General features: G+C 44.6%; 1 protein-coding gene across 1 annotated transcript in view; it reads right to left on the bottom strand.

The window, feature by feature from the left end:
• LOC120946920 (alpha-2-macroglobulin-like protein 1) overlaps positions 1-25,865 on the bottom strand; it is a 174,381-nt gene that overhangs the window by 18,021 nt on the left and 130,495 nt on the right. The window contains exons 29-32 of the mRNA XM_040361744.1: positions 14,761-14,942; positions 10,566-10,781; positions 7,273-7,397; positions 3,774-3,864 (exon numbers count right to left, since the gene is read on the bottom strand). Of these exons, the coding sequence (XP_040217678.1) occupies positions 3,774-3,864; positions 7,273-7,397; positions 10,566-10,781; positions 14,761-14,942 (614 nt within the window). The remainder of the gene's footprint in view (positions 1-3,773; positions 3,865-7,272; positions 7,398-10,565; positions 10,782-14,760; positions 14,943-25,865) is intronic.

The following is a 25,865-nucleotide window of genomic DNA, read 5'->3' as shown; positions in this document are numbered from 1 at the left end:
GTATTGAAGATTCTCCTGTTGTCTGGACCTTTTCATAATGTCTTCTTTGGTGGAGAAATAATGAGGCTTGACCACCACATCTCTGGGCAAACCATCTCTTCTCAGTGGACCTAATGATCTATGAGCCCTATCAATTTCCAATTTTATATCAGGTGCAGATGGAAGGAGGATTCTCATAATGTCTCGTATTGCTGAATGAACGTCCATAATGGACTCAGGAAGACCCCTAACCCTGAAGTTCTCTTCTTGACCTGTTTTCCAAATCGTCAATCTTAGCCTGAGCGGCCTCTAGTTGTTCTTGTAGGAAATGAATATGATCATCATGTTGTTCAGTTTTAGAGACGTTAGTGTCCAATTTAAGCTCAACTGAGTCTATCCTGTTGCCAAGACATTGGAAGTCTGCCCTAATATCTTTAGTAATTTTCTCAGCCGTGTGAGCTAAACCCCTTTCCAGCATTTCAGAGATCCTGTTATAGAGATCAGCAACATTGAAAGAAACTTCTGGGGCAGTTTCAACGTTAGCAGTTACTTGTATAGGGTCATGTGAGGGAGAAACCATAGGAATCCCGTGATCAGCCATTATAGGTATTATACCCTCCCTTACTACAGATGAAAATAAAGCTGAAGATGTATTAGAACTTAAGGGAGGAGGTGATGAGGAGGGTGTCACATGAGACGAGAAATGTTCAGTAAACTTAGGATCCACCACAGGCACCTGAAGACTTGTATGAGGAGGGGTGTCCATATCAAAAAGACTCTCCTTTATAATTGAGTTCTTATTTTTTTTGCCCTGTTTCCCCTTCATATATAATAAGTGTTATAGTGAATTCTTATCAGCAGGGGTAGAGTTGCTTTATATCGTAAAATCAACAGTTCACTCCTATATCAGCTCCTATAGGCATAACAGTCTTATAACCACCATCTTACAGTGGGTATTGCTTATGTGAACAGACCAGGCCCAGATTTGAGCCTTTACAGTAAGTATTGTGAAAAGATCAGCATCATAAAAAATGCCTCAAATTACATATCATGCAGGTGTTATATTAGCGGATTGGTTTGTAGCTTTTGTCGACTAACATCGGACGGTGTGTAGGAATACCTCAGCAAGTTTCCATAGCAGGGGCAATCATAGGATTATCCTACAATATACAACACCTACCCTGGGCACCATATCCAGTTGGTAACCAATCTTTGACTACCGCTATTAGATTATTATTGCAGTCAGGTAGCCAGTGTAAAAAGAATTACCTCAGTTTAGAGAAGAGATAAATACAATAAGAACTTCAAATAGCGTGACACATTGGATTATGTATGTTTCAAAATTACCACAAGTCACCACACATCGAGTTTAAGCTACTGAGGCGGATTTTGAGAGAAAAGTGTGTATTTTCAGTAGTTATTGCCACAGAAAAGTGTTCATATTATTTTTATAGTATCTTGAAGTATGCAGGCCGCAAGATGGCAACGTTACCTCCTCATATAGACCTCAAATGATGTCTGTGGGCTTATGATAATAAGATCGGGCTCTTTTCCCGGTCGTCGATCAGAAATACTATTCAGTTTCCTTCTTGAGGCAGCGTTTTATTGGTGCAAGTAAACTGATGACCTCACTCTAATTTTCGGGCTCCAGGGGATGAATTAATTAGAAAAAATAAAAAATAAAAAGGCCAATCTGAATCCATGCAGTCTATAGTACATAAGAACTAGTTCTGTAATAATATATTCTTAGACCACAAGATGGCGACGTTCCCCCTCACAGCCTGATTATAAAGTCCCGTGACTGGATTTCAAGGGCCGTTTTCACCTTATCAATATTGTCAGGCATCCATCCGAGGAGATGACGCAGTAAATTAAAGAAAATTTTCTCTTTTTCTTTATTTTTTTTATTTTTTTCGCCCTGAGGCAGTACTGGGCCTAGAGGAGGAAGGAGCATACAAAATGCGATGTAGTGGATGAAGCAAGATGGCCGCCGGGCCTCCGGAGGTAGGCCGAGACCGCAGACCCCGAGCGACTGATCCAGAGGGGGAAATGTCACCCGTCTTCTCCGACGACCGGCAGAAGAGCAGGGGACCAAACCGGAGGTAAAGTAGTTCACATAGGAAGCGGTAGTGTTCTTGGCGGGTAGCAAATCCCAATCGAGTCCGCGGATCACGGAGGGAGTATAGGCCTCAGGGGCGAGGGATCCGGTACGGGGCCTTCTGATTGCTTTGTCCCCACCGGGGAACGATCCTCACTATTTGGGAGGTTTGGCGATCTCCGGATACTATAGACTGTTCCGACCCCTGTCAGGAATATCGTCCCGGAACTTTCACCAGGCCTCAAGATAGCTATGGGTCTCCAGGTTAGAGGCCTGCTCCCGCCCCAATAATTGCCTCAAATCTTCACCCGGTCTTGTGTCTATCGGGTCATCACCCAGATCGCTGACCGTATGAGGTAAAAAGGCACAGTGGTATTATCGGTAACCACTGTGTTCGCCTTACTCTAGCGCGGCTGTGATTAAGGCCTCGTAGGCCCCAAAATGGCGACGGGATGCTTCCCGGTTTGCAGTTTCTACCTAAGGTTCTGCATCACTCCTAAGGCTGTGTGAGTAGGGGAGCAGTGCCTGATGAGTTTCTTTTGTTCCAATTTATGATACCCGGATCGATTGCTGAGGTTTAGTATTGCTGAAAGGGTATTGGGAGACCAGACTTCTCATAGGCTCTATAAGACTGGTGGAAAACAGTCTTTATTTCTGGTAAGCGGTTAATCGTTACTTCACGAATTGCATGGGTGAACACTTTCTCACAGCAATCAAGATATCATCACATCTTGCTAATTAAGGAATTGTCTTCACACCAGATTGAGACACTTTTTAATTTCTGGGTTTTTAAATGGACTTTGCTGTTCTTTCTATCACTTATTAATTTAATTCATTTTATTGGATTCCTTCTCTTATCAAAGAGTTATTTTTGTTTACATTTTATTTTTGTTTACACTGTTTTTTACTTAATTGTATTTAAGTATTCTATCACTATTAATAGCGCTGCACTGCCTTTTATATTTATAGTTTCTACCTATTGCTTTGGTCTTCTGGGGTCCATCAGCGGCTGTCTGGGCTCCTCCCCGCAAGAACTAACCTCCTTCATGGGAGCTCTCTCCCATGGGGATTAGTTCTTGTTGGCGTGCTCCCGTGATACAGTCTGAGGCTATAGCCGCCGACTGTATCACTCAGCCCCACCCCCCGGCACGCCGCATCAATCATTTGATTGACAGCAGCATGAGCCAATGGCTGCGCTGCTATCAATCAACCAATGAATAAGCCGAGAAGCCCAGCCGAGAAGACAGCATGTTCACATTGTGGGACCTTTGAGGGGTTCAGGTAAGTAAACAGGGGCTCGGGGGGGGGGGGGGGGCGCTTATCCTCAGATGTTTTTTCACCTTAATGCATAGAATGCATTAAGGTGAAAAAAACATGTACCTTTACAACCTTATAACTTATTCTAGGTTTTTTCAAACCTATCCTCAAATTTTGCCTTGGAATGGTGAAGATTCTCTTTAACATCTCAAGCTGTATGTAAACCAGATGCACATAAGGTATACTGTATTTTACAGTCACTCCAGTAGAACATCTTCTCTTTCCATGTACAAAAGACAAGTTTACATCCTTTTCCTGACCTTGGTCTACCAACAAATCATAATGATTTCCCACCTTGATCTTGGCATGCTTCTCATCTATGAAATACTTCAGGTGAAGACTCTTTACATCAATCCTTCTACAAGTACATGGCACCTACCTTTCTAATGCTTTTAGCATTTGGAACATATCCTGATAAAAGTTCTGCTTCAATCATAATCATGTTGGTTTTAGTTCGTTTTCCTAAGTAACTACAAAAGAACACATTAATGTAATATGAATCAACTCTATGTTCTCATTTAACATTATTTTAATCAGAAACAAGAAACAATATTATAATTCAAATAAATTAAAACAAATTTAAAGTTATTTTTGTAACTTGCTTCTTTTTGAACAATATACAGCAGTATGTAGGTTCTGATGAATGGTAATCATATATGACTTAGTTTACCCATTTTTGTACCAGCCTGTAATACCCCTTCATTGCCAGGCCATTTTCAATGCTGTGATAGTGTGACTGACAGACAACCAATGTTTTTATTTAAATTTTTTACAGACCATATCAAATAAAAATGCTACAAATTTTGGAAATAAACAAAGATGTTAGTAATGAAGTGGTTAAAAAAACAACCCACGGAGCTTGGTAATGGTGCTCTAAATACAGCACATCATTAATACGGTATATAGGTCATACACAGAGGGAGGAGGTGACGGGCTTAATGTACAGGTCAAAATTGGGGCAGGGAGATAAGGGGTTAATGTTCAGGATAAGAGAGGCAAAGGATTAATGTTGATATACAAGTCACATAGAAATGTGATGGTGCTGAGATGTACCGGAGATGTACAGGAGAGGAGGGGAGATAAAAGGTTAAAAAAAATCCCACAATCTTACCATAAATCTGCTGCGATCTGAGCCCTCGTTCACACTGAGGGCAGGTTTGAGTTCAGCTGAAATGATTTCAGTGCGAGTTCGGGGGCAATTTGAAAGACATCTGTGTGGGTTCATGCACAGACGTCTATTGAAATCATCCCCGAAATCGCCAAAAGTAGTACTACTTTTGGGAATTGGTGCAGTACCGCAAAGTCGACGTCGCACCAATCCGGACGGTGCGGTTCCCGGAAATAGGCTTCTGATTTGGCATGCGATTTGACATGTCAAATCGGCCAGATGTGAACGGGGGCTAAATTCCTCCTCTTCCTCCAATGTGAGTGTGTTTATATTTGTATTCATTGTCACAAGGCACAGAGCCACTCTGATCAGCTCTTTGCATTGGTATTGCTTTACTAAAGGCAAAAAGAGTGTTCACTTGCAATAGAAGTTGCACTTAAAATACATTTAGTCTAGTGAAAGAAGTGAAGCTCTGCTGAATTTCATCATCCAACCATGTGCAAGCAAAAAATTCTAATTAAATTTTTTCCTTGGATGTTATGGAGTATACTTTGCAAAGCAAAAATTCACCATATTAACTAATCTAGAAAAATAACCTTGCAAAGTAAACATCCTATTTGTCTTTCATAAATGAATCCTATTGTGTCTATGGTCTGAGATGTCTGATAATGACTCAGATCACAGCCATTTATGGGCACACTGGGAGCCTGTGTGTTTTCTGAAGTGCCGTTTATTAAAGGCACTCTAGAAATACATGTCCACCCCTCCACAATTTCAAAACATACAGGGGTAGTAATGTGGTTAAAGACTATTTTTATGTTCTGAGTTTGCTATGAAATTTTTAAACTTGGGCCATTTTATAAAGGAGTGAAAGGTATTTGGAGCCAGGCTTACAACATAAGCAATCGCCGCTTCCTGAAGAAATGTAAAACGAAACGGACGTAGAGGCGTCACCTGGTCACGTACCGAGGTCACCTCCGGTTCCCTTTGGCTCACAGCGGTGCAGGGTGGAACGCATGCCAGTGCACACGAGTCGGGACCATCTCCAACAATTTGTTTCTATGCCATCCAGCCTCAGTCCTGGGCCTTGGGTACTCCTAAAGTAAGCAGCCATTTGGCTTTTTATTTGAACATTTTTAAGTTTAATAAACGGGATTACACTATTTCGGACCTTATCTTCTTATTTGCATATGCCGTCCTGAGTCTCCATGGGTTAATAGGCTATTCCATCATCTGCTTATTTCCTCTGTTAATAGCAAAGGCCAACTTGCTATGAAGCACATTTGAGCACTTTTTTTTCAGTAAAAGGGTCTACTACTTGTGGTAAGCTGCCTCCTTTTGAGCACTTTTGTGGGTGTCCTTATTAGAGTCGGTGAAGGTGGATCATTAACAGCTTTTATCACTGGATATTATTCCACTGGATGTTCGTGGCAATTGTTGTGGATCTTGCAGTACACTACAGTTCTATGGACTCATAGCAGCACATGAAACTATTGAATTTATGTTATTGTGATTATTTATGGAATATTGTTATTATATTCATTTATTTTTCACTTAATGATCACTAATTATCAAGTTTATCTATTAGGCACCTGTCACCATGGGGACTAGATGTTAACGTGTTTTTTTTTAGATATTTAGGTTATATTAGGTAGGCTGGTGTTTCACTTGCTGTTCATTTATTTGTTTATTTTTGATTATAGTTATTTTTATTTAATAGCTATTAGCGCACTCACCCGTTTTTTTAATTACAACATAAGCATACCAAGAAATTAAGGCTGTGAAGCTGTAGAGATAGTTACATGTACCTTGGGGATCTAAAAGACTTGCTGTTAAAAAACATGATCCTGGCAAGCCCTATTGACTGACTACCTGAACGGTCCGCTCGTGTGAAAGAGCCCAAAGGTGGCTGAATTCTGTTTGGAACCCAAATATGTTACAGCAGCAATAATTCAAAAATGTTGTTTTATATGGTTACATAAGTGCAAAACTTCTGAATAGTACTAAACTGACTTTGACCTGAACTAAAAAATAGCTACAGCTGTTGAGACCCTTGGATCCTTTGCCCAGGCTGTACTCAGGGACTTGCCTTCCCTCCAAGTTGATAATAAAGCATACCCCTTCCAAATGCTATGCTTCATCATTAAAAAGTCAAATGGGGATTTGGCTTTTGGACAGCTAATTGAAAGGTGCAGGGCTTACTGTCAGGATACATGGCATACGCCTGACTTAGAAGCATTTCACAGACCCATGTAAAGCCCGGGCTAAGGATCTAATGCCCTGTACAGACGAGCGGTTTTCCTGTGGGAAAAAAAACGGTCACACAAAAGTTGGGTGAACTTTTAACTGCCAAGAACGCGGTGACGTAAAAGACTACGACGAGCCGAGAAAATGAAGTTCTATGCTTCCGAGCATGCGTCGGAAATTTTGCACGTTGGGATTTGTACACACGATTGGAAATTCCGATCAGTTTTTTTCCTGACGGGAAAAAATAAATCCTGCTCTCTATCTTTTTTCAGCAGTTTTTCCGTTGGAAAAAGTCTGATGGAGCATACACACGGTCAGGATTCCCAACCAAGAGCTCTCATCAGACTTTTTCCAACAGGAAAACCGATCGTGTGTACAGGGCATAAGCAACTCCAAGTGATCTGGGGGTTGATTTCAAAACTAACACAGATAATCTGATGCCTGAACGTCAGCACTATTGTTACAGAAGGCACTTTTTTTAGTCAACTTCGCCTTTGAGTATACATTGGATGTTTGATCTCACCTGGCTTCTACATGGACATCAAACTTTGTCTGTGCATCCCGGGTGCAGACAGCTGGATCGGTGGTTACTTTAACAGAAAAGTGAACTTCACGCTCGTCAGGAACCTCAGCATAATGTAGATGTGCCTACAGAGGGATATGCGATTAAGACATTTACATTTGTGTTTTTGTTTTTTGTTTTCAATATGACATGTATAATTTTGTTTTACATAAATAGAGCTTTCTTTTGGTGGTTCACCACTTTTTTTTATCTATTGCTAAAAAACAAAAGAAAAAAAATTCTTAGTTTCTGTTATAACATTTTGCTTTTTTTTTTTAAATTTTCCAAAAATTGAGAAAAAAAAAAATATTACAACTTCAAAAAACTCACAGTTTCTCTTCCTAAATACCTTGGACTGTCTATTTTCCAAAAAACGGTCATTTGGGTGGTATTTGTACTGTCCTGGAGTTTTCGGGCCTCAAGAAATTACATAGGCTTTCAGTACATCAGGATTGATTGATTTTCAGATATACAGTGGGTGTACAAAAGAATCCCCCCCTTTAAAATAATCACATGTTGTGTCTTTAAAGCCTGAAATGAAGACAGACACAATTTTTGTTGTATCCATCTGTATTTTCTCTGTGCAACGTATAAAAGATCTAACACCAACATGTTAGAACAACAGAATTACTGAGTTGGATCACCCACCCCCCCCCCCCCCGTTCCCCTCCCTTGTAAGTGTTTTGTTGAACCACATCTTGCTTTAATTACAGCCTTTAGTCTGTTGGGATTTGTCTCTACCAACTTTGCACATCTAGACTTTGCAATATTTGCCCATTCTTCTTTGCAGAATTGCTCGAGTTCAGTTACATTTGATGGTTACTGTTTGTGGTCTGCAGTCTTCAAGTCATTCCACAGATTTTAAATGGGGTTTGGTTTAAGTCTGGACTCAGCAATGTAAGGACATAGACCTTTTCTAACTTAAACCACTTTGTGGTTATTTTTGCTGTTTGCTTTGGGTCATTGTCATGTTGGAAGGTAAACCTTCTTCCCATTGACAACTTTCTGGAAGCGGACAGCAGCATTTCCTCAAGAATGTAGTGATATTATGCCACATTTATTTTTCCTTCTATCCTGACAAAGTGCTCCAGTCCCCGCTGCAGAGAAGCATCCCCATAACAGGATATTACCACCCCCATGCTTTAGGAATGGTGTTATCTGGATGGTGTATTAGATTTCCACCAGACATATCGCTTGGTGTTGAGGCCAAATAATTCAATTTTAGTCTCATTTGACCAGAACACCTTTTTCCATGTGGCCTCAGAATCTTCAAGTCACGTTTTGTCACAGCTCAATGGTGACTGCATGTGGCCTTTCTGGAACCCTCCCATACAAGCAGCACAGTGGTGCAGTGAGTAGCACTTTCGCCTAGCAGCAAAAGGGTCGCTGGTTCGAATCCCGACCACGACACCATCTGCCTGGAGTTTGCATGTTCTCCCTGTGCATGCGTGGGTTTCCTCCGGGTACTCCGGTTTCCTCCCACACTCCAAAGACATGCTGGTAGGTAAATTGGATATTGTCCAAATTGGCCCAGTATATATATGTATATCTGTGTGTATGACTGTGTGTCCCAAGCGTGTCACGATCCTACGGGGTAAAATGACCGCACCAGCCAAAACAGACGCTGGCTGGAAAAAGCGCCCAGAGGCGATTCAGTTCGCATGAGTTGCACTATACAAGTCATTCATTCATTCATTCACAAGCCATATTTGTGGATAATTTGTGATCATTGTCATCACATGCACACAATGACCACTCTGTCATAAATTCCTGCAACTGCTTCAGAGTTGCTGTAGGCCTCTTGGTGGCCTCTCTAGCCAGTTTCCTCCTGGCTCTTTCAGCCAGTTTGGAGCGACGTCCTGATCTAGGGGGGTCTGTGTTGTACTAAATACCTTCCACTTCTTAATAATAGACTTCACCGTGCTTCTAGGCATGGATAAAGCCTTTCAAAGCCTTTAGTATCTATCTCCTGACTTGTGCCTGGCCACAACTTTATGCAGGAGATCTTTTGACAGTGTCTTGCCACACATAGTTGATTGCTTGCTTCAGTTGCACTACCAGGGACTGAAAAGCTCCAGGAAAGCAATTTTCATGCTGAGCTAATCAAAATGACCACAGATGATCACAGTTGAATGTCAAATAGCTTTGTGCGCCATTGAGAAGGTGATTAGTTACACCTGATTGTGTTTACAAGTCATTTTAGAAGGGGGGTGATACTTTTTCAACTCAGTGATTCTGTTTTTGATTTTTGTTTATTTTTTTCCCGATATGTTGGTGTTATATCTTTCACTTGGATGTCATACAGTTATGTCGTGTACACACAGTCGGAAATTCCGACAAGAAAGGATTGAGAGCTGGTTCTCTATTTTTACGCTCGTCTGTATGCAATTCCAACGTGCAAAAAAACATGCATGCTCAGAATCAAGCAGAAGAGCCAAACTGCCTATTAAACTTCATTGATCTCGGCTCGTCGTACGTCTTGTAAGTCACCGCGTTCTTGAAGGTCGGAATTTCCGACAAGATTTGTGTGACCGTGTGTATGCAGCATAAGTTTGAGCTAAAATTCCGTCAGAAAAAATCCACGGTTTTCTTGTCGGAATTTCCAATCGTGTGTACGCGGCATAAGTTGCACTGAGTAACTACAGCTCGATAAAACAAAAAGTGTGCCTGTCTTCATTTCAAGCTGCAAAGCAACAAAACGTGGGGTGATTATTTTCCATACCCACTGTATACACCGATCAGCCATAACATTATGATCACTGACAGGTAAATCTGAAACAGAATATATATTGGCCTAAATTGATGAAGAAATTCGATTTTTAAAAATTTTTCCATTGCATATGTTTTATAGCAGAAAGTAAAACAATTATTTTTTTTTAATTATTGATTTTTTTCTACCACCAAAAGAAAGCTCTATTTGTGGGAAACAAAGGACGCCAATTTTGTTTGGGAGCCATGTCGCCACAGGCAATTGTCAGTTAAAGTAATGCAGTGGCGTATTGCAAAAAATGGTCAAGTGGTTAATGTTTTATTGGTACATCAGGGAGCTGAAAACTAGAAAAAAAAGGCATTAATAACATAACATCAACTTATTTTTCCTTTTTGTCTCTTTACTCGGATTTGATAGGCGACCTGCAGGTTTTATAGGTAATCTTTCCCCCCCCCCCCTAAGAGGGGGAACAAGATCTACCATTTTTACATTCTGGAAACATTAGAGAGCTCAAGGCGGATGGAAATAACAGCATTCTACTCACTTGAGTGTAAACACAGCCATCTCCTTTGATAGAGGCGGTGTAAGTTCCTGGGACTTTAGGCAGATCCACTGTTTGGACAAGGAGGCTGTTCTGCTTGGTTACGTGAACCTCTCGGTGAAATCCTGAATCACCTTCAATAATAACAGTTGAGTCTCCCTTCTTGTGGTTGACGGCCTTGGCATATTTAGCAAGAGCATGAAGAGCTAATGTAGTGTCCTGTAACATATAAAATCAATAATAAACAATGTCACTTAATTCCATATTTATCCATTTGCACAACTTTGTATATTATATGCATTCTCCCTCAGACCATGCAATCAGTAATGCAACTAAAGCTGTACAGAAAATATATTTTTAGCTAAACCTCAGCCTAAATATTTGTGTACCCCAACAGTGAACACAAACATGCTTCCTGCAGTTTTAATCACACTAATACTTGGTGATACTAAATACAGTGGAACCTTGGATTACGAGCATAATACAAAGTACTTGCATATCAAAGCAAGTTTACCCATTGAAGTCAATGGAAACGAAAATAATTTGTTCCGCATTGACTTCAATAGCATGCAATACTGCATGTGGCCAGTGGTGGGGGGGGGGGGCAATGGAGAGCCTCGGAATCACTCGGAAAGGTCACCTCGGAAGAGGACACCTCGGCAGAACTCAGAAAACCTCGGAAAGGCTTGAGAGCTGAGTATTTACGAGATTTTAAGAGCATTTCCGAACAGTGCCGACACCCCCCACCTCAGGCCAAACACAGTATTGCACACCGCTTTGGCTTGAATCCTGCTTGTTTTGCGAGATAACACTCGGAAACCGAGTCAGGATTTTTTTAAATACAGTGCTCGTATTATGAAATACTCGGTAACTGCGTTACTCGCAATCCGAGGTTCCACTGTACACACTGTTTAATTTAAATTTAGCCAGATTCAGAGAGGTTTACGCCGGCGTATCAGTAGATATGCTCTGAATCTGCGCCGTCGTAAATTTAGGTGTATTCTCAAATTGAGATACACTTAAATCTAGCTAAGATACGACTGCGGGCGCTGTCGTATCTTAGCTGTCTATTTAGGCCGGCCGCTAGGGGCGTGTACGCTGATTTACACCTAGAAGGCGTAAATCAGCGATATACGCCTATTCACGAACGTACGCTTGCCCGTCGCAGTAAAGATACGCCCTTTTACGTAAGGCGTTTTCAGATGTAAAGTTAGTCCACCAAAAATCTGACCCAGCCAATGTTAAGTATGGACGTCGGTCCCACGTCAAATTTTTTAATTTTTACATCGTTTGCGTAAGTCGTCCGTGAATGGGGCTGGGCGTAATTTACGTTCACGTCGAAACCAATGAGTCTTTGCGGCGTAATTTGGAGCATGCGCACTGGGATACGTCCACGGACGGCGCATGCGCCGTTCGATAAAAACGTAATTTACGTGGGGTCATGCTTTATTTGCATAAAACACGCCCACCTCTTCACAATTTGAATTAGGCGCGCTTACGCCGGCACATTTACGCTACAGCGCCGTAACTTAGGACGCAAGTGCTTTGTGAATACAGCACTTGCCTCTCTAACTTACGGCGGCGTAGCGTATATGAGATATGCTACGCATGCCTAACGTTAGGCGCATCTTTTTGAATCCAGCTAAAAGTCCCTTGCCTTTCTGTATGTGGATGCAATTATTAAAAATAAAAACCTAAGTATCTTTTTTCTAATTGATATACGTACAGCTGTCACATGACCCAGATCTTTCACAGCCTGTATGCAGGGAAACCTAAGCAGAAGGAGCTTCTAGTCCTTTGCTGCTGGTCACATGTTCAAAAAACAAACAAAAAAAAAAACATTGGAATACAGTGTAAAAATAAATGCTTAATATCAATAAAAATTGTTTTAAATCATAATACAAATATATATTTGAAATTAAGTCTTTATTATTTTTTGGCAATAACATGGTGTAGGTGAATTTCTGCCAGTCACACACTCTGTCTTAAAATAAGAAAGAGGCGAAGCCTCCATTAATCTACATGTAATACCCCTCCCCCATTTTGTGTTTAGCTGGATAGTGGGCATGGAAGAGGGGGGAGGGATTCAGTGGTCATTTACCACTCTCTATACACCCACCTGAGTGACTCTATAGTCACATGGGCAGCTCAGATGTGATAGGGAGGGAATGCTCAACATAGAATATCACAGAAAACTGAGCATGTGCAGAGTTACCACCACAGCTGCAAAATCCCTAGCTGAATTGGGGACATGGACAGAAGGTGGAGATAGCAGGATCAACCATGTATTTTACAGAAAACAAATCTCATAGTGAATGAGTGAGTATGAACAGCATGTGGGTTTAGTGACACTTTAATAATTATCAAATTCCTGCAACCCAATGTGGGTTCCTTTCTATTCGCAGCAGTGAAATGTAGAATGGCAGATGGACAATGATGATTTTTACTGCCAACGGTGATGCCAAGCACTTACTAATGTGTTTTGCCATGCTTAAAGCGGGGGTTCACCCTATTAATAAAAAAAAAAAAAAAAAATTTCCTCTAGCATAAAATGAGGCATAGTAGCGCGAGCTACAGTATGCCTGTCTTTATTTTTTTATCCCCGTACTCACTGTGCACTCGTAGCGACAAGATTCCGACCCCCCTCGGGGAATGGGCGTTCCTATGGAGAGAGAAGGTGATTGACGGCCGTCTCTGGCACGTCACGCTTCTCCGGAAATAGGACTTGGCGCCTGCGCATAGTCTGTGCGCAGGCGCCGTATAGCGCCGTGAAGAGCCGAGACCTGTTCCGGCTGTCTTCGGGGAGCGTGACGTGCCAGAGCCGGCCGTCAATCACCTTCCCTCTCCATAGGAACGCCCATTCCCCGAGGGGGGTCGGAATCTTGTCGATACGAGTGCACAGTGAGTACGGGGATAAAAAATTAAAGACAGGCATACTGTAGCTCGCGCTACTATGCCTCATTTTATGCTAAAAAGTTGTCATGGAGGGTGAACCACCGCTTTAAAGAGGAAATAAACTTTCTCAATCAGCATGAATTATTTTAATCCTTATGCTGCTAGCCTTAGTAAATAGATAGGAAGGTATATTATATTTACATTACTATTAAGTTACATTATTATTTTACATTTCATTAGTTGCTTCCTGGTTTGTGGCATAAGTCAAAATGATGTCATGCATCCCAGGAGTCTTCATGGGAATTGTTTTCTTTCATCTAGAGGAGGGGAGCTCTCAGCTAAGAACAACCTTCTGCTTGTATGCCTGAGCTAAGGGCAGATGGATATAAGGAACTAAATGCTACATTAATCTTCTGCCCTTACTCTAGATCAGGGGTGTCAAACTGGCGGCCCTCCAGATGTTGCAAAACTACAAGTCCCATGAGGCATTGCAAGGCTAACAGTTACAAGCATGACTCTCACAGGCAGAGGCATGATGGGACTTGTAGTTTCGGAACAGCTGGAGGGCCGCCAGTTTGACACCCCTGCTCTAGATGAATGTGGCTAGAAATGCTAGGGGGGAGGGGGTGCTTTTTTCAAGTAATTTCTCAACAAAATAAAGCACTTGGAAATGGATGGATGGGTGAGCTTGCTTTGAATATTAAACATGAACTAAACAGCATTTTCAGATTATGGTTCTCAGATATAGTTAAGTTCTGCTTTAACAGGAAGAAAGATTTCTTAAAGCAGATCTCCACCGGAAAAAAAATATTAAAAGCCAGCAGCTACAAATACTGCAGCTGCCAACTTTTAATATTAGGGTACTTACCTGTCCTGGAGTCCAGGACTCTGCTGCCCCCACCGCCATCCTCGGTGAGGGAACCAGGAAGTGAACAGCTCCGGCTTCACTGTCCGATTCCCTACGGCGCATGCGCGAGTCGCGCAGCGCCGTACTCACTGTTCCCTGTTGTGTTCTGGGAGCCGAGTGTTTCCAAGAACACAACGTGGGGGGGGCGGGAAGCAACGTAGTCCCCGCAGAGAGGACTCCCGGAAGTGGGTGCAAATACCTGTCTTTAGACAGGTATCTGCACCCCCCTGAAAGGTGTCAAATGTGACACCGTTGGGGGGAGGGTTTCGATGAGTGGAAGTTCCACTTTAGGGTGGAGCTCCGCTTTAATCAATCTGAGATCGTCAAGGTACACTTATGTGCTAAAGTAACAGTTATAATCAGAATAAATAGAGTATTGTAAAGCAAATATATAACCTGAGAAGAGTAGAAGCCACCCCATGGATTTTGTTTTGATGCAAGCCAATGGACAGAATAAGCACTTTGTTCAAGATCTTTGTGGTCGATTATCTTGTCAGAAAGCAGAGCCAAGATGACATATGAGGATATTTCGACATCTCCATGACTATAGTCAGAACCCAGCCAGTGCTTGATTCCACCTAAATTTGGATGTACAGTGCAAATTAAAATATCTGCTTCAAGCAATACATTAACGTACATATGTTATGAGAGACATGTATAGGCTGCCATTGCTGAACTCTCTGCTAGTTCCCTGGCTGTCATTCCAATAGTCTGGCCACAAAATATTCTGATTCGCTCATCTGGAACAGGTATAGTGGCATAGCATGAGTTGACCACAGGGGCATTTGCCCTGGGCAAAAAAATCCTAGGGGTGCAAAATTTCCCCAGACCGGCAGTAATTATTGGACACAGGATGATGATGGGGGAGATTGATAGAGCTGTGTCCTGAGAATGAGGCTGGGCAAGGAGAGACAGAGCCGTTTTGGAAGACAAAGAGGCAAGATTTGTTCTAGAGACTTTGGTGGAAACAAGTTTTGAGTTGGACTTTGAGAAAGAACCATGAAGAAGATTTCATCAATGGAAGTTAAGTAGCAAATTAGTATATATATTGCATACATATTGTACATGCTTATTTGCTAGGAAGATTGTTTGTACATTGTAGACATATTTTTATTATACTTTGCATGCTATTAATTGTGTATCCTACAGTTTTATGTGCAGTTTTTCCTGTTCAGTAAGTACATTAATACACCACAGAGGACTAAGATTCGTTGGCTTGTACCGCAAAGAACCTTTAACCACTAGCCTACCAGCCGCCGCAGTTTTACGGCGGCAGGTCGGCTCGGCTGCGTGAAATCACGTAATATAACGTGATTTCGCATTTCAGCCACTAGGGGCGAAAAATATGTCGAAGAATACGTATCGGGCTAAACTGAGGGGAAAAAAATGTTTTTTTTATATATTTTTGGGGGATATTTTCTATAGCAAAAAGTAAAAATGATTCTTTTTTTTTTTCAAAATTGTCGCTCTATTTTTGTTTACAGCGCAAAAAATAAAAACCGCAGAGGTGATCAAATACCACCAAAAGAAATCTCTATTTGTGGGAAAAAAATGACGCCAATTTTGTTTGGGAGCCACGTTGCACGACCGCGCAATTGTCAGTTAAAGCGACGCAGTGCCGAATTGCAAAAAGTGGCCCGGTCATTGACCAGCAAAATGGTCCGGGGCTGAAGTTTTTTAATAGACACCAATCAAAACAGATGGCGATTCCTGTAGGCTGAATGTCATGAAACAGACCGATGGACTGTTTTCATTGGACAAACCGATCGTGTGTGGGCCCCATTGGTTTGTTTTCCATCGGTGAAAAAAAAAAAAAAAGAACATGTTTTCAATTTTTCCTATGGATAAAAACTGATAGAAAAAAACGATCGCCTGTGTGGAAGTCTATCGGTCAAAGATCCACACATGCTCAGAATCAAGTCGACGCATGCTCGGAAGCATTGATCTTAATTTTTCTCAGCACGTCGTGTTTTTTATGTCACCGTGTTTTGGCACAGTCGGATTTTTGACTGATGGTGTGTAGGCAAGACTGATGAAAGTCAGCTTCATCGGATATCTGACGAAAAAATACATCGGTTTAGATTCCATCAGATATCCAATCGTGTGTACGAGGCTTAACAGTGTTTTATTCTACTAAGCGGATGGCATTAGATCCTAAGGGCCAGATTCACAAAAAAGAGATTTTTAATACAGCTTACCTGTAAAATCTTTTTCTTGGAGTACATCACGGGACACAGAGCGGCATTCATTACTATATGGGTTATATGGAGTACCTTCAGGTGTAGACACTGGCAATCTCAAACAGGAAATGCCCCTCCCTATATAACCCCCTCCCATAGGAGGAGTACCTCAGTTTTGTAGCAAGCAGTATGCCTCCCAAAATGGTCCTCAAAAAAGAGGGGTGGGAGCTCTGTGTCCCGTGATGTACTCCAAGAAAAAGATTTTACAGGTAAGCTGTATTAAAAATCTCTTTTTCTTTATCGTACATCACGGGACACAGAGCGGCATTCATTACTATATGGGATGTCCCAAAGCAATGCTTACAATGAGGGGAGGGAGAACATCTCCAAGACAAAAGGATTTAATTTAGAGATATACTCAAATCATAATAAATCCAACTTAGTTGAGAAAAAAAGGGATTTTTAATACAGCTTACCTGTAAAATCCTTTTCTTGGAGTACATCACGGGACACAGAGCGGCATATTCATTACTAGTGGGTTATATGGAGTACCTTCAGGTGATGGACACTGGCAATCTCAAACAGGAAGTGCCCCTCCCTATATAACCCCCTCCCATAGGAGGAGTACCTCAGTTTTGTAGCAAGCAGTATGCCTCCCAAAATGGTCCCCATAAGAGGGGTGGGAGCTCTGTGTCCCGTGATGTACTCCAAGAAAAGGATTTTACAGGTAAGCTGTATTAAAAATCCCTTTTTCTTTCTCGTACATCACGGGACACAGAGCGGCATATTCATTACTAGTGGGATGTCCCAAAGCAATGCTTACAATGAAGGGAGGGAGACATCTTCCCAAGACAAAAGGATTTAATTTAGAGATATACTCAAATCATAATAAATCCAACTTAGTTGAGAAAAATAAATTTAAATTTTTAAATTTTACTCAAAAGGGAGCCCCCGGAATCCGAGGGTCTCAAACTGCAGCCCGCAGCACTGCCTGCCCAAAGGCTGCATCAGTATTCCTTCTTACGTCCAACTGGTAGAACCTTGTAAACGTGTGGACAGAAGACCAGGTTGCCGCCTTGCAAACTTGAGCCATAGAGATCTGGTGGTGTGCTGCCCAGGAGGCGCCCATGGCCCTAGTAGAATGAGCCTTTAATGATAACGGAGGAGGCAACCCCTTCAAGCCGTAGGCCTGAGTGATTAACTGTTTAATCCACCTTGCGATGGTGGATTTTTCAGTTGCCTGCCCCTTCTTGGGCCCATCCGGTAAAATGAACAACACATCTGTTTTCCGGATCTTCTCTGTAGCTTTAAGATAGGCCTTCATGGCCCTGACAATATCCAAGGTATGCAGCAACCCTTCCTTTCTGGAAGTAGGTTTAGGAAAGAAGGATGGTAATACCAAATCCTGGTTTAGATGAAAACTGGATATAACCTTTGGTAGGAAGGAAGGATGAGGGCGGAGAACGACCTTGTCCTTATGCAAAATAAGATATGGTTCCTTACAGGATAAGGCTGCCAGTTCCGATACTCTTCTGGCGGAAACTATGGCGACCAAAAATACTAACTTCCTTGTCAGTAAAACCAAAGGAATTTCAGCCAACGGCTCAAAAGGTTGTTTCTGTAAACTTGACAGAACAAGATTTAAATCCCACGGACAAAGCGGGGATTTAACTGGAGGATTAATGCGTAAGACCCCTTGAATGAAGGTCTTAACCAGCGAGTGGGTGGCCAGCGGCCGCTGAAACCATACTGACAAAGCTGAAATCTGTCCTTTGATTGTGCTTAATGCCAGTCCTTTATCCACTGCGAGCTGGAGAAAACTTAATACCCTATCGATGGTAAACTTACGAGAAAGCCATAACTTGGACTCACACCAGCCTGCATAGGCCTTCCAGACCCTGTAATAAATCACCCTAGAGACCGGTTTCCTGGCTCTGATTAGGGTAGAGATTACTTTCTGAGACAGACCTCTACCCCTGAGAATCAGGGATTCAGCCTCCAGGCCGTCAACTTTAGATGCCGTAAGGCAGGGTGGAGGATCGGACCTTGCGATAGCAGTACTGGCCGTAGAGGAAGAGTCCAAGGGTCTCCCACTACCATCCTTAGGATTAGTGAATACCATGCCCTTCTGGGCCATGCTGGAGCTACCAGGAAGACTGGTATGTGCTCCACCCTGATCCTGCGCAGCAGGCAGGGTAGTAACTGGAGCGGGGAAAATGCATAAAGAAGTTTGAACTGATGCCAAGGGCAAACTAACGCATCGGTTCCGCAGGCCCTGGGATCCCTTGTGCGGGACATGAACCTGTCTAGCTTCTTGTTCAGTCTCGATGCCATGATATCCACGTCCGGCACTCCCCATTTCTGGCAGAGTGTCTGAAAGACCTGTGGATGCAGAGACCACTCCCCCGGCAACAGAGTCTGGCGACTTAAGAAGTCTGCCTGTAGGTTGTCGACTCCGGGAATGAATATAGCCGATATGCAGGGCACATGGGCTTCTGCCCACAAGAAAATCAAGCTCACTTCTTTCTGAGCGGCTTGACTCTTGGTTCCCCCTTGGTGATTTATATATATGCCACCGCCGTGGCATTGTCCGATTGTATTTTCACCGGGAACCCTTGTAGTTTGGACGTCCAAGCCCTGAGGGCTAGTCGAGCAGCTCTGAGCTCCAAGATATTGATGGGCAACTGCTTCTCTGCCGCTGCCCAAGAGCCCTGGCGAGTGCAACCATCCAAAATTGCTCCCCAGCCCATCAGGCTGGCGTCTGTGGTTACTATCTTCCAGGTCACAGGACTGAAAGTCTTTCCCTTCAGGAGATTCTGAGGGTTTAACCACCAAGCTAGACTTTGCCGCACTCTTGGTGAGAGTGGCCAAGGAATTTCTAAGGCCTGAGGCCTCTTGCTCCAGGCTGACAGGATGGCTGCCTGCAGGATGCGAGTGTGGCTCTGAGCGTACGGAACCGCCTCGAATGTGGCCACCATCTTGCCTAGTAGCCGCATACATAGGCGAACAGTTGGCCTTCTCTTGCTTAGAACCACTTCCCCCCACCATCGTGGGTGGGGGCGCCCCTTCATAGGGCCGACTTGGGGGCTGGCTTCGCAGGCTTGCGGTACCACTGCTTCTTGCCCCCAGTGGCTTGGCCCTGCGGCTTATTGTTAATGCCTGATCTTGCAGGAGGCCGTCGATACTGTTTGGTATTAGAGGGCCCCTGCCCCGGGGAGGGCTGGCGCCTAAATGCGGGCCCTCGCGCCTTCTTCTTGACTGGCAAGAGAGTGCTTTTGCCGCTTGATATAGTCTGAATATATCTATCCAAGTCTTCTCCGAAGAGACGTCCTCCATGGAAGGGAACCCTACCAGGAGTTTTTTGCACGGGGGCTCAGCCTCCCAATTCTTCAACCATAAGAGCCTTCTCATATGGATTAGAAATAAGAATAAACGTGACGCCTGCTGGATGGAGTCCTTGATAGCATCCACCGTAAAGCGTATAGCCTTGGGTGTATCCAAAATTCCTCTGCCTGCTGGGCAGGGATAAGTTTAAGCATTTGCTTAGTCTTATCTGATAATGCTTGGGCCACTCCAATAGCAGCCACAGCGGGCTGAACTATCGCCCCTGCTGAAGTAAAGGAGGCCTTAAGTAATGTTACCAAGCGTTTATCAACCGGATCCTTAAACACCTGCAAGTTAAAGATCTGTTCACACATGAGATGGCTGCGTCCACAGTAGGGACAGCCCATCTCTTTGAAAACTCTTCCTCTAAGGGTTACCTGTCTGGCTTAGCCCAGTCCTGAAAAATCAGGTCCTTTAACAAAGGATGTACCGGGAATACCAAATTGGCTTGGGGCGCTTTCAGGGAGCCCAATGAGGATACCGCGGAGGCCAGAGGCTGAGGCACAGGTATCTTAAAAGCCAACCGCACCATATCCGTTAGGGACTGAACCCACAGTCTTTCTGCGTGAGAAGCTGAAAAAGGTTCCTCTATTGTAGAATCCTCAGAACCCAAATGGTCAAGGTGATCCTGACCTCCCTCGTCAGTCGGAGAGGATATCCTCCTCCAGAGACTCAGACCTGGGAGACGGGGATCTAACCCGCTTCTTCCCTGCCAAAGATGCCGTAATTAGAGCGGCCATCCTCCTTTCCAATCCACCCAAGGTGGAGGCTAACATCTCTTCCGTTACATAGGAAGGAGCTGGTTGAGTAGGGCCAGCCATAGCACCTAGCAACCCTGATGGCTCACCTAGGACAACAACTTCCGGGCATTCCGGAGTAGTAGGGGCCACTAGATTTTGGATATCCTCAGCCCAATGGAGAACCTTTTGGTTTTTTAACCGTTTTAGCGTTCTTAGCGCTACCTGCACCCTTAGGAGCCATAATATACAAATTCTGAGGCACTCCGCTAGTATACAACTGACTGTAATAGCTGGAGAAAATACACATATAATCAAATAAATGTGAAACAATAGGATAGGGTAATGTTAGAGGGACTCCAAACCTCCCATAACCTATAAAAAGGGAAAATCAATACTGAGCCCCAAGGGCTTCAACCAGAAAAAATCTTTTTTTTTTTTTTTTTTTTTGTCTGGTATTGACCCCCTAATGCTGGGCTAGGTGAGCACCCTAAGTGTTCAAAGGCGCTGCTTAGTACACAGGCTTGAATGCAAACTTTTAAGCCAGAGGCTCCTTAGTAAGGTGTACTTCCCACAACTGCCACCGGGTGTCACTGTGCCAGAAAGCTCTGTCAAACCTTCCTATGCTGTAGCCAGCATCGCTGCTCCGTGTCCCCTCACAGCCTTTACAGACTGAACAGCCCTCCAGGATTTATCCTCCCTGTGTGCAGGGGGGAGGAGCCGTCCGGCGTCAACCGCCCCCTCCCCGCAGCACCGCCGCGTATGCGCGCGCACAGATAAGTAAAAGCGTGCGCACGCGCGCGCGTCAAACGCCGCTAGGGGAAGCAGGAAGCCATGTGGAGAGGAGACACCAGGACCTTAGACGCTGGAGCAGCAGACACAGGTAAAAGGGAAGCTTTAAACTGTCTCCCTAATGGTATGGTTCCTTCTCTGTGGAACACCCTGCCCAAAAAAAGGCCCTCCTTGTGACAGAAGCAGCAGCAGCCTACTAGCCCAGCCAGGGGAACTATACCTGGGTGTTTTGAGCCATCCCGTTTGAAAACTTTGTGGTTCTCCTTTGCCCATGCACAGAGGCATAAATAGGCTGCCCAAGAATCCCCTGTAGGAAGCCTACTGACAAACCAAGTTCCGTAGGCCCCCTGCTTACCTTTCCACGCCGCAGGGTATTGCTCTGCAAGAGGCCCAATCTTCACCCTTCACCGTGGGTATGGTCATAGACCTTCAGGGACTGGGGTCTTAAAAGAACACCACAACCTGGACCTATACAGCACCACTGGCAACAGGTATTCTCTAGGTTAGAAACCAGACCTGGAACCCAGGGTCCAGCCCTCCAAGGAGAGGCATTATAGGCAAAACCCCATCCACGAATTGGGGCCCGGGTACCGTCCACTTTGGCTATGAAGCACCTTGGACGGATCCGGTCAGCTGGCCCTGGTCCCAAGGACTACTACAGGCACAGCCTCAACGTGCACCAACACCTAAGACACTGGCGAAAAAACTGAGGTACTCCTCCTATGGGAGGGGGTTATATAGGGAGGGGCACTTCCTGTTTGAGATTGCCAGTGTCCATCACCTGAAGGTACTCCATATAACCCACTAGTAATGAATATGCCGCTCTGTGTCCCGTGATGTACGAGAAAGAAATACAATTTTTAAATTTAACTCGAACAAGAGGAGCCCCCGGAATCCGAGGGTCTCAAACTGCAGCCTGCAGCACTGCCTGCCCGAAGGCAGTATCAGTATTCCTTCTTACGTCCAACTTGTAGAATTTTGTAAACGTGTGGACAGAAGACCAGGTTGCCGCCTTGCAAACTTGAGCCATAGAGATCTGGTGGTGTGCTGCCCAGGAGGCGCCCATGGCTCTAGTAGAATGAGCCTTTAATGATACTGGAGGAGGCAACCCTTTCAAGCCGTAGGCCTGAGTGATTAATTGCTTAATCCACCTAGAAATGGTGGACTTTGCAGCTGCCTGCCCCTTCTTGGGCCCATCCGGTAGAATGAACAGCACATCTGTCTTCCGGATCTTCTTTGTAGCTTTAAGATAGGCCTTCATGGCCCTGACAATATCCAAGGTATGCAGCAACCCTTCCTTTCTGGAAGTAGGTTTAGGGAAGAAGGATGGTAATACCAAATCCTGGTTCAAATGAAAACTGGATATGACCTTCGGAAGGAAGGAAGGATGAGGGCGGAGAACGACCCTGTCCTTATGAAAAACAAGATATGGTTCCTTACAGGATAAGGCTGCCAGCTCCGAAACTCTTCTTGCGGAAACTATGGCAACCAAAAATACTAACTTCCTTGTCAGTAGAACCAAAGGAATATCAGCCAACGGCTCAAACGGTTGTTTCTGTAAACTTGACAGAACAAGATTTAAATCCCACGGACAAAGCGTTGATTTAACTGGAGGTCTAATACGTAAGACCCCTTGAAGGAAGGTCTTAACCAGCGAGTGGGTGGCCAGCGGCCGCTGAAACCACACTGACAGAGCAGAAATCTGTCCTTTGATTGTGCTTAATGCCAATCCTTTATCCACTCCTAGCTGGAGAAAACTTAATACTCTATCGATGGTAAATTTGCGAGAAAGCCATCGCTTGGACTCACACCAGCCTACATAGGCCTTCCAGACCCTGTAATAAATCACCCTAGAGACCGGTTTCCTGGCTCTGATTAGGGTAGAGATTACTTTCTGAGACAGACCTCTACCCCTGAGAATCAGGGATTCAGCTTCCAGGCCGTCAAATTTAGATGCCGTAAGGCAGGGTGGAGGATCGGACCTTGCGATAGCAGGTCTGGCCGTAGAGGAAGAGTCCAAGGGTCTCCCACTACCATCCTTAAGATTAGTGAGTACCATGCCCTTCTGGGCCATGCTGGAGCTACCAGGATGACTGGTATGTGCTCCACCCGGATCCTGCGCAGCAGGCGGGGTAGTAACTGGAGCGGGGGAAACGCATAAAGAAGTTTGAACTGATGCCAAGGGCAAACCAACGCATCGGTTCCGCAGGCCATCGGATCCCTTGAGCGGGACATGAACCTGTCTAGTTTCTTGTTGAGTCTCGATGCCATGATATCCACGTCCGGCACTCCCCATCTTTGGCAGAGTGCTTGAAAGACTTGTGGATGCAGAGACCATTCCCCCGGCCATAGAGTCTGGCGGCTTAAGAAGTCCGCCTGAAAGTTGTCCACTCCTGGAATGGATATTGCCGATATGCAGGGCACATGAGCCTCTGCCCATAGAAGAATCAAGCTCACCTCTCTCTGAGCGGCTTGACTCCTGGTTCCCCCTTGGTGATTTATGTATGCCACGGCCGTGGCATTGTCTGATTGAATTCTCACCGGGAACCCCTGCAATTTTGACGTCCAAGCCCTGAGGGCTAGTCGAGCAGCTCTGAGCTCCAAGATGTTGATGGGCAACTGCTTCTCTGGCTTTGCCCAAGTACCTTGGCGAGTGCAACCATCCAAAATTGCTCCCCAGCCCGTCAGGCTGGCGTCTGTGGTCACTATCTTCCAAGCCACTGGGCTGAAAGACCTCCCCTTCAGTAGATTCTGAGGGTCTAACCACCAACACAGATTTTGTCGGACTCTTGATGAGAGCGGCAACGGGATATCCAAGGCCTGTGGCCTTCTGCTCCATGCTGACAGGATGGCTGCCTGTAGGATGCGAGTGTGGCTCTGGGCGTATGGTACCGCCTCGAATGTGGCCACCATCTTGCCTAGTAACCTCATACATAGGCGAATAGTCGGTTCTTTCTTGCTTAGAACCAGTAGGATTAATTCCTTGATGGCTTTTACCTTCCTCAGAGGTAGGAACACTCCTTGTTGTTCTGTGTCTAATCTCATGCCGAGATATTCCAACTGCTTTGTGGGCTGGAAAGCTGACTTTTCTCGATTTAGGACCCAGCCGAACCTCTCGAGGTATTGGACCGTGAGGGCCACTGCTCGCTCCAAGCCGGGAGACGAGTGATCTATGACTAGGAGGTCGTCCAGGTATGCTAGGATCGTGACCCCTTGGATCCTTAGTTTGGCTAGGATTGGAGCTAGGACCTTCGTGAACACCCGGGGGGCCGTAGCCAACCCGAAGGGAAGCGCCACGAATTGGAAGTGACGCGAAGCCACCATGAAGCGTAGATATCTTTGATGTGGCTGATAAATTGGAACATGAAGGTAGGCATCCTTTATGTCTATGGACGCCATGAAGTCGTCCTTCTGGAGTGTGGCAGCTGCTGACCGCACGGATTCCATCCGAAATGAGCGGATCTTTAGATATGCATTTACCATCTTTAGGTCCAAAATTGGCCTGACATCTCCATTGGATTTTGGGATGATGAATAGGTTGGAGTAGAAACCCAGCCCCTGTTCCAGGACTGGTACCTCTACTATTACTTCCTGGGAAAGTAGATGATCTAATGCCGATCTTAATGCGGCTCCCTTTTCCGGATCGTTTGGAATCCTCGACTTCTGGAAATGAGGAGGAGGAAACCTTAGGAAATCTAATTTGTAGCCTGTGGCCACGGAAGACCGTACCCACTCGTCGGGAATGCTGGCTTCCCAAATCTCTGAAAAGAGTCGCAGCCTTCCCCCCACCTTCGTGGGTGGGGGCGCCCCTTCATAAGGTTGGCTTGGGGGCTGGTTTTGCTGGTTTGCGAAACCACTGCCTTTTGCCTCTAACAGCCTGTCCTTGTGATCTGCTGTTGAAGCCGAAGTTTGCTTTTGCAGGAGGCCGTCGATACTGCTTGGCATTAGAGGGCCCCTGCCCAGGGGAATACTGTCGTTTAAACGCAGGTCCCTGAACCTTCTTCTTAGTTGGCAAGAGAGTACTCTTGCCGTTTGAAATGGTCTGAATGTATTTATCTAGGTCTTCTCCGAAGAGTCGTCCTCCATGGAAGGGGAACCCTACCAGGAGCTTCTTGCATGGGGGCTCAGCCTCCCAGCTTTTTAACCATAAGAGTCTTCTCATATGGATAAGGGATAACGATAAACGTGACGCTTGCTGGATAGAATCCTTGATTGCGTCTACCGTAAAACATATGGCCTTAGGGACATCCGAAAATTTTTCTGCCTGCTGGGCCGGAATAAGTTTAAGCATCTGCTTAAATTGATCCGATAATGCTTGAGCGACCCCAATCGCAGCCACAGCTGGCTGTACTACTGCCCCTGCAGTAGTGAAGGAGTTCTTAAGTAGTGCTTCCAAGCGCTTATCAAC

This window comes from Rana temporaria, chromosome 8 (assembly GCF_905171775.1).
Source record: "Rana temporaria chromosome 8, aRanTem1.1, whole genome shotgun sequence".
In the NCBI taxonomy this organism is placed as follows: Eukaryota; Metazoa; Chordata; class Amphibia; order Anura; family Ranidae; genus Rana; species Rana temporaria.
This window is presented reverse-complemented; position numbering and strand designations above follow the sequence as displayed.